This window comes from Pelodiscus sinensis, chromosome 13, assembly GCF_049634645.1.
Source record: "Pelodiscus sinensis isolate JC-2024 chromosome 13, ASM4963464v1, whole genome shotgun sequence".
Lineage (NCBI taxonomy): Eukaryota > Metazoa > Chordata > Testudines > Trionychidae > Pelodiscus > Pelodiscus sinensis.
The window spans coordinates 25,835,312-25,847,972 of NC_134723.1; the positions used below are offsets into that span (position 1 = coordinate 25,835,312).

The window sequence follows — 12,661 nt, forward strand, 5'->3', positions numbered from 1 at the left end:
GCAGCAACCTCCCCCCCCCCCCTCGTACTGTGGCATGGGTAGGTGGGGAGGCCACTATCTGGTTGTGACAATCCTGGCCTGGCCCTCCTCCAGCCACTGCTGCCCAGGTGCAGCAGCCCAGCCACAGCCAAGTAAGGTAATCCAGCACCAGGACCCGCAACCCCTCTACTCTACTTCCCACCCCCAGCACCCTGCCCTTCCTCCTGAACCTCCCACACACTGCAGTCCTCTACTCTGAGTCCCTTATACACCTCAACCCTGCCTCCTACACCCCCACATCCCCAGCCCCCTGCCATAAGATTGACAGAAGACAGCTTGAATGTGTGCATGCAGCTGGATTTGACTAGTTATAATGTAAACTTCAAAGAAACATGTGAAAAGATGCAGCAGCAGAAGTCCCATTAAATAAAGTCTGCGAGTATGTTTCATTTATGCTATTATTAATCATTTTGTCAATTATCAATATTAAGTTGTATATGCTCAGTCATGCAAATGGGCATTCTTATATGGTTCTTTGTTGACCACTTATTCTCAATTTTTATGTAGTTTGGCTCTTTGGTTTGAAAAAGTTGCTGCTGATCCCTGATTTATGCTTTTACTTCCAACAGGACTATGTTCAGTCCACCCTTTCCTTCTCAGAGATACTCCCCCCTATACACACCCCATTCATATATACTTTAGAGGGACATGGAGGTGTGAGGGGGTCAGCTTCTACCTCTTCCCAGGTTAATGTCACTGCTGCTTCTCACAAAGATCTCATTTATTAACCCAGTGCCCTCCATAATCCTGTTCCTTAGACCCCCAGGTAGAGCCTTGCTCCCCAATTCACCCAAACTCCAGCTTTTGGGTCAGGCACAGCCTTCTAACTCCCCAGTCAGCCACCTAGCCCAGCCAGGAAGAGCACCTCCCCCACAGTGCCCCTCACTCACCCAATTGGATATACGTAAAGGGAATGTACAGACGCCTGTTGATGAACATTGCTGCTTGCCTAACCAGTTTGACAAACCTGCAGGTGGCTGTCTTGTCACAGGCCAGCTCCACAAGCCAGATACATAGGGAAGGACTGGAATCACAGTTCATCCACAAATTCAATTCACATGCTAATGGACTCAATCATGATATGGGCTGGCTAGGACACAACTTAACCACTGAAGGTACTAACAGCTCTCTGAGAGGTATCCATCCTGTCTCAGCAATCTATCTATTGCATGGGTTCCCAAACTGGGGGGGGGGGGTGCAGAAATTCCAGGGGGGGTGCGAAGCGACCCAGCCCCCCGGTCAATCTCCTACCTTAAGTTACGCTGCTATTTTTGTTTTTTGGCCCCAGTCAGTTCCTTTTTTTTTGTTGCTCAACAAGTTTTGCTGCTATGGGGAGTGGGCAGAGGGTTTCTCAAAAATCAAAAAGGGGGTGTGATGCCAAAAAGTTTGGGAACCACTGATCTATTGACTTTGATTTTTATCTGCTTAGGTTTAAGTACCCATTCTCCAGATACTTAATGATGCTCTGTCTCACACACCCCTTCCTTTTTTCTTTTTCTCTCCCCTCCCCTTCCCCTCTCCTATTTATTTCAAGTTTTCATATCCCCTACTCATAACTCCAGTCATCTGAAGAAGTGGGCTGTGCCCGCGAAAGCTCATGATACCATCTACATGTTTTGTAAGTCTATAACGTGCTACCAGGCCATTTTTTTTCCTGTTAGTAACAGACTAACTCGGCTACCCCCTGAATCACCCAGTAAGGCAGAGCAACTCCACCAACCCCCCTCACTCACCCAGCCCAGCCAGGCAGAGCCCCTCCCCCCCAGTCCCCCTCAGTCACCCAGCCCAGCCAGGCAGAGCCCCTCCCCCCCAGTCCCCCTCAGTCACCCAGCCCAGCCAGGCAGAGCCCCTCCCCCATTCCCCCTCAGTCACCCAGCCCAGCCAGGCAGAGCCCCTCCCCCCCAGTGCCCCTCACTCACCCAGCCCAGCCAGGCAGAGCCCCTCCCCCATTCCCCCTCACTCACCCAGCCCAGCCAGGCAGAGCCCCTCCCCCATTCCCCCTCACTCACCCAGCCCAGCCAGGCAGAACCCATCTCACTCCCCCAGTCAGGCAGCGCCCCTCCCCCATTCCCCCTCAGTCACCCAGCCCAGCCAGGCAGAGCCCCTCCCCCCAACCCATCTCACTCCCCCAGTCAGGCAGCGCCCCTCACTCGCCCAGCCCAGCCGGGCAGATCCCCTCCCCCCAACTCTCCCAGCCCGGCACGGCAGCGCCGCCCCCGCTCACCCAGGCAGAGCTCGCACACGTAGGCGTAGTAGGACCAGAGCACCACCAGGGTGATGATAACAACCGGCACCCAGGCGAGCACCCGCTGGCAGCACCGCAGCCCCCTAGACAGAGCCATCTTCCAGCCAGCCCTGTGCGTATCGGGGATCCATAGAGCGGGGCTGGCGCAGGGCGGAGAGGACGGCAGCTCGGAACTCCACTGAGGAGGCCTGGCAAGCCGCGTCTGGCAGAGGTCCGACGCCGTTGCGCCGTAGCGCCACCTGGCGGAGTGTGGGCCGGCAGCGCACCGCGACCATCGCTCGCAGGGAGCGGGTGGGGCGAGGCAGGCGGTGCGGGTGGCGGAGCGCGGTGTGTGCACGAGCCGGGGCCAGGCTGTTTCTAGCCAGCGTGTGCATGAACCGGGGCCCCGCAGAGGTCTTATAGCAAAGCAATGTGTATGAAGCTTAGTAGCAGCAGCGAGGAAAGGCATCATCACGCTGCCTTACAAGGGACACTCCTACGATGACAACGTGTCTAAACGAAGAAATACAAATTCACGCCCAGCTCAGCATGGACCTAGACCTAGAAGAGCTCGTGCTGAAAGCCTGTGGATCCGGAACGCAGAGAAACCCTAATGACTCTGAATTTGAACTGTTGTCTACTTGACAGTTAATCCCTGTGCATTTGCAGTGAACAAAACATGCATTTCCTGCATGTAAAAAAAATCTGTCTACACTTGGGGACCTATATGGTTCCTTACACGGTATTGGTTTTGTATACTGCAAATTATTCAATAGAATAGAAGCCAATTTTTGTAACACTGCGGTATAAATTATTCCTTTGAAAAATGTACATTATAGTCCCTTAGCTGAGAGTGTCAAATGAATATGGTTATTATAGCACAAAACCACCATCTTAGCTGAAGCAAAATGCAGGACAATGTAGCACTTTAAAGACTAACAAGATGGTTTATTAGATGATGAGCTTTCGTGGGCCAGACCCACTTCCTCAGATCAAATAGTGGAAGAAAGTAGTCACGAGACAGACCCATAGTCTCCTATAGACAACCACCTAACCTCAAGATGATTCTTACCAACCACCACAGGACATACCACACTAATACCAACCCTGGTACCTTCCCTTGCAACAAACCCCGTTGCCAGCTTTGTCCACATATTCATTCTGCTGATACCATTATTGGACCTAACCAAGTGAGTTATAAGATCAAGAACACATATTCCTGCGCATCCAGAAATATAATCTATGCTATCATGTGCCAAAAGTGTCCGTCTGCTATGTACATTGGACAAACATCTCAGACACTTTGCCAAAGGATTAATGCCCACAAAACAGATATCAGACAAGATCACAAAGAGAAAACAGTTTCTTGCCATTTTAACCAGAAAGGACACTCACTCAATGACTTAACCACCTGCATTCTGCTACAAAGACCTTTTACATCTGCACTTGAAAGGGAATCCTCTGAATTGTCATTCATGTTAAAATTCGACACTTTCCAACAAGGACTTAACAAACATTTGAACTATCTCACCCGTTACCAAGACAGTTTCCCCAATTATCACCTCTAATACCATTAACTCACAAACATCCCACTCTCCCTACCTCTAATATCATCAATTCACAGACACTTACCTTCCTTCCTCCCCCCCCCCTGCATCCTCCTCCTGTTCTGCAATGTGATTTGTCCTTTTCATATTTGTTCATTTTTTTTAATTGTATCCTTTGGTATATATGGTTGTGACTACTTTCTTCCACTATTTGATCTGAGGAAGTGGGTCTGGCCCACGAAAGCTCATCATCTAATAAACCATCTTGTTAGTCTTTAAAGTGCTACATTGTCCTGCATTTTGCTTCAACTACCCCAGACTAACACGGCTACATTTCTATCACCATCTTAGCTGGCACTGTTAGCAGAGAGTTGAATGAGCAATAGGGAGAGACATCACATCTCACCCTTGGAAATGGTTCTTTGAGGTTCAGAGGTGAAACTGCATAGGAAAACTTGCAGAGCTGCTGCCTCTGTTGTACCTGTCCTGGAGATAAATGTTGTCTCCAGAGCTGGCCACCTACCAATACCAATGTTCCCTTTAATCTCTTCCATCCATGTGCAGAATTCGTTTTTCTATGTGCACCACCAGTAGAAACAAAAACCTAGCTGTGGGCATTCTGCTAATCAGGTGGGTAGCATTTGAGTCTCCGCACAAGCACACAGCTTATCGGGAACGCTGACCAACATGAACTTCATTTTCAGATTTAAATAAGATTTACAGATGAAATTATAGAGGAGATAAATCTCTCACTGAAATACCCTGCAAAATCCTCCAATCCTTGTGAAGTTTTACAATACATTTTAGTAATTCCTCACACTATGTGCATTGTGTGTTTTTCAACCACTAGGCATTTGCAATAGGAAGCAAACTCTCCACTAGATAGCACTAACATACTGTAAAGCAGAGGTCTCCAACCTTTTTAAGCACGAGATCACTTTTTTAATTTAAGTGCAATCGAAGATCTACCTTGCACCCATATACCCTGGGCCTGCCTCCTTCCCACCTCTTCTCTGAGACCCCATCTCTGCTCCTTCTGTCCTCCCTCCCTTCCCCATCCTCCCTCACTTTCACCAGGCTGGGGCTGAGTGTTGGGGTGCAGACTCTGGTCTTGGATAAAGAAATCTGGAGTGTGAGAGGGGCTCTGAGCTGAGCTTGGAGCAGGTAGTTGGGGTGCCAAAGGGGGTTCTAGGTACAGGCTCTGGGAGGGCAGGGTACTTGGGGCTAGGGCAGGGGCTTGGAGTACAGGAGAGGGTTCATGACTGTGGTAGGGTTTCAGGATGTGGGCTCCCACTGGACCCTGCTGACCTCAGGTGGTTCCTGGGCTGGGTGGTGGTGCTGTGGGGCTAAGGCAGGCTCACTCCTGTCCTGGCCCTGTGCCACTCCCAAAAGCAGCCAGCAAACTCCATCCCAAGCCCTGTTGTGCCCCCTCTCTGCTCTGTGGAGATGGGATACAGAGTGGGAGGGGGGGCACCTTGACATCAGCACCTTCCTCTCCCTCCCCTGTCCAGCAAGCAGGAAGCTCCTGAAGGGACAGCTCCAAGGCAAAGGGCAGGAGGTGCGCAGCAGTGTGGGAAGAGGCCGCTGAAGTGCTGGCACTTCATAGCCTCTTGGCCAAACCAGTCAGGATCACCTGTCAGAAGCTCCAAGATCTACCAGTAGATCCTGATCTACTGGTTGGTGATTGTCGCGAGAATCACAGGTCCAATGATGCATACCCCAAGGGGGGAAGGACAGAACCAGGTGGACCGTTTTAGCAAATAAAATATATTTATTTATAACAGTGATGAATTTATAGTATTTATTCTAAGATTTTTAATAGACCATGTTAATAATGAATTTACAGTATTTACTATATTTATTCTACGATTTCTAGTTAAACGTGTCAGAAATATAAGGATGGGTATGGCAAGAGGAATAGTCTCTATTCTAAAGATATCCAGCTATGCTAATTAAATAACAGTGATAACTATAAACTATGTACTACCAAAAACAACTACAACACTAAGCTTATACAACAAAGAAAAATCAAATCATACATACCAACTTACACAACACACGGAACATTTCAAAGATATCGGTTTGGTTGCGAAGGCCTTGGTTACGCCCGAGAGTCGGGGGAGGTGGCTGGTCAGTTGATCAGGCTGGTAGCACTTTGGAGTATACGGGAAGGCACACGCATGGTGGTACGTGTGTTGCGAAGACCTCCTCGAGCGAACTGTGCAATGGGTATTTATCTCCAAATCTGCACATCGCTTTCCCATGCTTGCATATTATCATATATAGCCCAACAGTCACCAAGTGGGGGGTCTGTGTCCCAGGGGTAGGGCCGAAACTGTGCAGGTTTCATGCGACCAGGTAAGCCCCTCAGTTCTCACGCCAAGGTGACGGGTGAGAGAGTCTGAGGCTATTTTCTCCTTTTCACACCTTCCCTTTTTCTAAAGGCAATGGTATGCAGGAAGGGTGCGGCCGGTTTCTCCCAAGGAGTATTGCAGCCCACTATAGCAAAAGCGGCCTGGTCAAACTTTTTACCGGGGGGGAGGGGGCAGTGTTTTTTCTAACAGTGATCACTGCTCTACAGGAAGCCCACTGACTGCTACATTTACTTACATGTCTCCAGTTTCTACCCAGGACACACCATACGATCCATCATCTATAGTCAAGCCCTTAGTTACAACTGCGTCTGCTCCAGTTCCACTGACAGAGACCCAAAATTTCAAGATCTCTACCAAGCATTCGTAAAAAAACAGATTGAAAGGACCAGATAATTACCCAGAAAAAAGCTACTTCTAGATAGGCCCCAGAAAATCAACACTAGGACGCCACTTTTTATTTCCTATAGCCCCCAACTCAAACTCTTCCAGCACATTATCAATAACCCACAACCTATACTGGAACAGGATGCTACACTACAAGAGGTTCTAAGTGACAGACCTATACTCTCCTATAGACAACCACTTAACTTCAGCAAGATTCTCACTAACAACCACAGAGCATACCACATAAAACTTACCCTGGAACTTTCTCTTGCAACAAACCCCATTGCCAGCTTTGTCCACATATTTATTCTGCAGACACCCTCACTGGACCTAACCATATCAGTTATATGATCAAGGGCTCATACTCCTGTACATCCAGCAATATGATCAGGGCTAGATTAAGGGGGGGGTGCTAGCCAGGCAGCTCCCCGGGGCGCAAACCTATCGGGGGACGCCTGATGGTAGCTGTAAGGGGCGCCGCGTGCCCGGCTGTTTAGCGTCCCTTAGAGCTGCCATCAGGCACCACGTGCCCGATTGCAGCTGTAAGATGCGCAGCACACCAGGGGGCAGGGCCTCACATGCACCGTGCGCCCGGGAGTGGAGCCACGCGTGTGTTGCACGCCCGCTGCCCGGGGCGCAGCAATGGCTCGAGCCGGCCCCGAATATGATATATGCCATCATCTGCCAGTAATGTCCCTCTGCGAGTTATTTTGGACAAACTGGTCAGTCACTTCACCAGAGAATCAATTCTCACAAATCAGACATCAGACATCTCCATACATGTTAGTCAACATTTTGACCTGAGGTTATGTGGGCCTGTTAAAATAGCTTTTGAAAAATATTTTGTGAGCTGGATTGTGGAACTGCTTGGACTGTGAATGGCCTCATGGGCTGTGAGTTTGAGACCCCTGCTGTAGCTGTTGAACTTCAGCAGCACCCACATACCACATCTTTGAGTCTTGCTTACCTGAAAATTCATGTTGTGCATACTATTTGCTCTCTGTCTGTATTCTTCACTGGTTAATTTGTGACCTTAGAGAAAAGTGTCCAGTTTAAAGGCTGGTATCTCCAATTGCTCATCCACATGCATACTCAGATTTTACCTTAGAAGTATAGTATAAGAAAATAATGTTTATTTAAATAGATCAAAAACTCTTGTAAGTAATAATTATTAGCTTACTGCAATTGTTCATAATCTGCCTCACCAGTTTCTTGACTAGTAGGAGTTAGTGTGATCAAGAAAAATAATTTCAGCATGATAACAGGGTAATTATAGGAACTGTATCCATAATAAACAGCCCTATTCTAAGGACTGGTATAAAGTCAACATATGTGGCACAAGCATACCACTGTCAGTCAAACCCAGTAATGTATGCTTCTCATGGAATATAAATATAAGACAAATTTTCTACAATAATTTATCCAGTCTACACAAATGAAGGAACCAATATAAATTTCATCCCTCAAAAAGCTGTATTTCCCATAGAAAAGGAAATATCAGACAAAGTATTTTCAGACACATTGCCCTTTTTACAGTCACATAGCAAACTTCAAATTACATGTCTTTCTACAAAATGTGATAGAAAAAAAAATCAAGCTGTGCACATACTTACCCAAAAGAGAGATGCTTTGCAAACCCTTTCCACCCCTGTTAAAATGAAAATTCTGGCATAGCTTAACGGTGATGACACTACCTCTCATAATGTTGCTGTATCACAACATTAGAGGGTAGGGACTAGTGAATATTTTAATTCTGTATTTTCTAGTTTTCAAAAGTTTAGGTATAGGACACCTCAACTTTCTGGGAAGGTACAAGGCACAGTTGGTCAATCTTAATTCTGTGAAACTAGTGTAGACATACCCTCAGAGTGTATTATCCTGTTCCAGTATAAGTTGTAGGTTATTGATAATGCGTCGGAGGGGTTTAAGTTGGGGGCTATAGGTGATGACAAGTGGTGTTCTATTTGTTGGTTTTTTTGGGCCTATCTTGAAGTAGATGGTTTCTGGGTATTCATCTGGTTCTTTCAATTTGTTTTTTTATTTCCCCCGGTGGGTAATTGAGATTTACAAATGCTTGGTAGAGATCTTGAAGTTTCTGGTGTCTGTCAGTGAGATTAGAGCAGATGCGGTTTTACCTAAGGGCTTGACTATAGACGATGGATTGTATGGTGTGTCCTGGATGGAAGCAGGTAAGTGTAGCAGTCAGTGGGTTTTCTGTAGAGAGTGGTATTTAATTTTCCATTAGTGCAGCTGAGAGCCAAAGAGGCTGAGTTGTAACAGCAATAAATGCGGAGGCATTTTACAGCACTTTCCAAATGAACCAGAGGAATGGGCCAAATACCAAGATTGCTCTGCCCCATCTTCCTCAAGTCTCATCCATGGGAAGTTAGATGAAGCGTTCCAGATGAATGGAAATGGCAGAGCAAGTTGCCAAGGGAGAGCTAGTTAGCAGATAGGTTATAAAGGCTTCACAGCTAGTAATTAGCCCTTTTATTTTCACCCAGAACTTTGTTTGTAGCCACTGCACTGTGAAGCACATGTGCTATATGCTATTGCCAGCCTAGTCCACTTTGCTTAGGAAAGTAACAGTTCATGATGCATTAGCTGCAGAAAATTCTGAATATCTTTCATGGTCAGTGCCAAACGGACCACAATTCAAAACTAGCAAAGATGTGTTCATGCCATTCATAGTTTGGGAAGGAGACTGTTTATTTGAAATACATTTTAATGTCTAAATTGTATTGTAGGTAGGATTATTGAGAAAACACAGTTCTTTACTGGATTTATTATTGTATACAATTATATGTTTAAAGTTTCTTTAAACATACTTATCACCAGGGCTTGACAAATAATACAATCTACTTGCCCGTGGCGAGTAGATTGTAACCCGGAAGAGCCAGGTTCGGGCGATCTGCGCATGCGCAGATTGCCGGACAGCGCAGCTGGCAAGCGGGGTTCTCCGCGGTTCGGTGAGCCCTGCTTATCACATCAGAAACCTTAACAAGGACATATAGTTGCTATAGTTAAAGTTAAGGATTATTGTACAGCTAACTCTCTATTTTCTGAACCATGAATTGCTCTGTTACCAACATTCTTATATTGTCCTGTATATGAAATTCCTATTGAAAATGACATTTGTTTTTTAAACCTCAGCTTTATATTTTTTATGAGACTTTCGTAAAACTGGGATTGATCTAATTTCTCTAGCTTCCATGAATATAGTATCAGGAGGCCTGAAGGACTGGCAGATAATGGGATCAAGACTAGTAAATACCATTAACAAATAAATTACAGTCAGCGGAACATATTCAAACATCAGAAGAGGCCCTGTTTGTTTTGGATTTGTGGTTTTGGGTGGGAGATTCATATTTTATCCATGCTTTTGTTTTTCTTCCTAATTTTTCCATCTACTTGAAGGATGATGTTGTAAGTGTAAAATGTGTTTGGCTAGCACTAATATATTAGAGCCATATTTTTATCATCATCTTTAAAACCCATCTAGTAAAGGTCAGATTTTCACATTAAAAACCTGCTCCTTTTAAACCCACCCCAAAGACCTATTTTTGGTTTCTTTTATTGATGAAAATTACTGAGGTATAACATTGGAATTCTGTATTGTGACTCTTGCATCTTATATCATGCAATTGCATCTGTAGACTATGACGATGTTATCACACAATGCAGCATACAATGTGAAGAGAATGTCATGATGGTGCTTTGTAAAATTACTTGAATTCAAGAGGCTTCAATGGCAATCAACCAGAACTATGTGGTACAAACATTCACATTAACATCAAGTGTGACTGAGTCCCTGTTAAAAAGAAATACTGTATAGCTGCAGTCTTTTTATTTACTTTCTTATCTTGAGAGTTTGCACAGGAAGAAGTGACACAACAACATTTCTGTATCCCTCTCTCTCACAGGTCCTCAATGCTCTTCATTCTCCATGCCTGGCTGGGACCCTGGGACAGAACTGCCTCTTCTGATACCTGATGCCACATCTTCTGAAGGCAATATTTAGAGAGCGCACAATGTCACAGATCCCCTCCCCAGATTTCTGTCAGAGTTCACACCAGAATGTGGCCAGTAGCAGCCTTTCAGCACTCTGAGGGAAGGAAGAGATGGGAGCTGCTTCCAGCTGAAGGGGGATGGGATGACCTGGCCAGTGTTTTTCCAGAGGTTATCTCTTCCCTCCCACTGCTCCCCCCAGATTGTCCCTTCCTGCCCTCCCAGCTGATGCTGGCCATTGACATAACGTAGCCACCTCCTGTCCCCTGGCTACAGTACAGGCAAGAAGGAAGGGGTTAAACCCTAAGGATGCATTGAGCTTCAGTACCCAAGAAATCTGACTGCAGGGACTTCATCCAACCTGGCCAGAGAGGTGACTCAGCTGGGGAGAGTGCCCAGAGGACAGAACAGCCCTACATTTCCAGGGAGCAGGACCTGAGCCAGGGGCAGCGTGTGAAGAGAGTATTAAGTGCCCCTGCCTGAGGACCTGCAGGGTCAGGGTGGAAACAGGTTGGAAATAGCTTCCTTCCTAACACTTCAGAGCTTAGCTGAGGGGCGGGGAAGCTTCTCCAGGCCAGCGCTGTGTGGGGCTTTGGCACATGCAGGGCTTGGCTCCACCTGGCCAGCACTCCAGGCCAGAGGGGCTTGGGATTTCCTTTGGTGCTAGCACTGCCAGAGGCTGATGGTGAGCTGAATGATCTGAGCAGGGGTTAATTCTCCACACTGTGCAGGGAGCAGGATGCACACCACTGGGGGAGGATATGGAGGAGCAGTGGGGCTGAGTGTGTGTGGTGGGGGGGAGGTGAATGAGCACAGCAGGAGAGGACAGTGAGAGGGGAAGCATGAAAAGGGCCAATGGGTGGGCAGCAGAAGTGACATGTAACCAGCCACCGCCTGCCTGGATTCACCATCTACTACAGCAAATAGCCAGTGCCAGCTGGAAACTGGGCCGGGAGAGGGGAAGAGCCTGATGGCCAACAGATGGCACATATGGAGATCTGCACTGATGGACCAGCAGGGGGAGGAGCTGGCCCTTCACGCTGCAGTTTTGCCGAATCACCAGCCTTGCACACTCACCACAATCATCCACTGAACCTCTTCCCACTCAGTACTGATGAGGAGAGACAAAAATACAGAACAATTTGCCCATTTAGTAGGGACACCTTTAAATTGGCTTCCATACCTAATGATTGGAAGATAGCTAACATGATGTCAATATTTTAAAAGGGCTCTAGAGGTGATCCTGGCAATTACAAACCAGTAAGTCTAACATCAGTACCAGGAAAATTAGTTGAAACTATAGTAAAGAATAAAATTGTCAGACACATGGATGAATATAATTTGTTGGGGGAAAGTCAACATGGTTTCTGTAAAGGGAAATCATGTCTTACTAATCTGCCAGGGTTCTTTGAGGGGATCAACAAACATGTGGACAAGGGGGATCCAGTGGATACAGTATACTGAGATTTCCAGAAAGCCTTTGACAAGGTCCCTTACCAAAGGCTCTTAAGTAAAGTAAGTTGTCATGGGATAAGAAGGAAGGTCCTTTCATGGATTGATAACTGGTTAAAATATAGGAAACAAAGGGTAGGAATAACTGGTAAGTTTTCTGAGTGGAGAGAGGTAACTAGTGGGGTCCCCCAAGGGTCTGTCCTGGGACCAATCCTATTCAACTTATTTATAAATAATCTAGAGACGCGGGTAAACAGTGAAGTGACAACATTTGCAGATGATACCAAACTGCTCAAGATAGTTAAGACCAAAGCAGACTGTGAAGAGCTTCAAAAAGATCTCACCAAACCAAGTGATTGGGCAACAAAATGGCGAATGAAATTTAATGTTTATAAATGTAAAGTAATGCACATTGGAAAAAATAATTCCAACTATATATACAATATAATGGGGACTAATTTGGCTACAACTACTCAAGAGAAAGATCTTGGAGTCACTGTGGATAGTTCTCTGAAAACATCCATTCTGTGTGCAGGGTCAGTCAAAAAGCAAATAGAATGTTAGGAGTCATTAAAAAAGGGATAGAAAATATGACAGAAAATATCTCATTGCCTCTATATAAAACTATGGTA

General features: G+C 46.2%; 1 protein-coding gene across 3 annotated transcripts in view; it reads right to left on the bottom strand.

Moving 5' to 3' along the window:
• ZDHHC15 (zDHHC palmitoyltransferase 15) overlaps nucleotides 1-12,661 on the bottom strand; it is a 226,177-nt gene that overhangs the window by 56,379 nt on the left and 157,137 nt on the right. Inside the window, exon 1 of one of the 3 annotated variants that reach the window (XM_075940891.1) lies at nucleotides 2,264-2,996. The exons of 1 other annotated variant lie outside the window; for it this stretch is intronic. In XM_075940891.1, coding sequence (XP_075797006.1) covers nucleotides 2,264-2,735 — 472 coding nt within the window. In that variant the 5' untranslated portion in view covers nucleotides 2,736-2,996. Of the gene's footprint in view, nucleotides 1-2,263; nucleotides 3,028-12,661 lie in introns of those variants that run through there. One more of the 3 variants, XM_075940893.1, reaches the window with a different exon arrangement.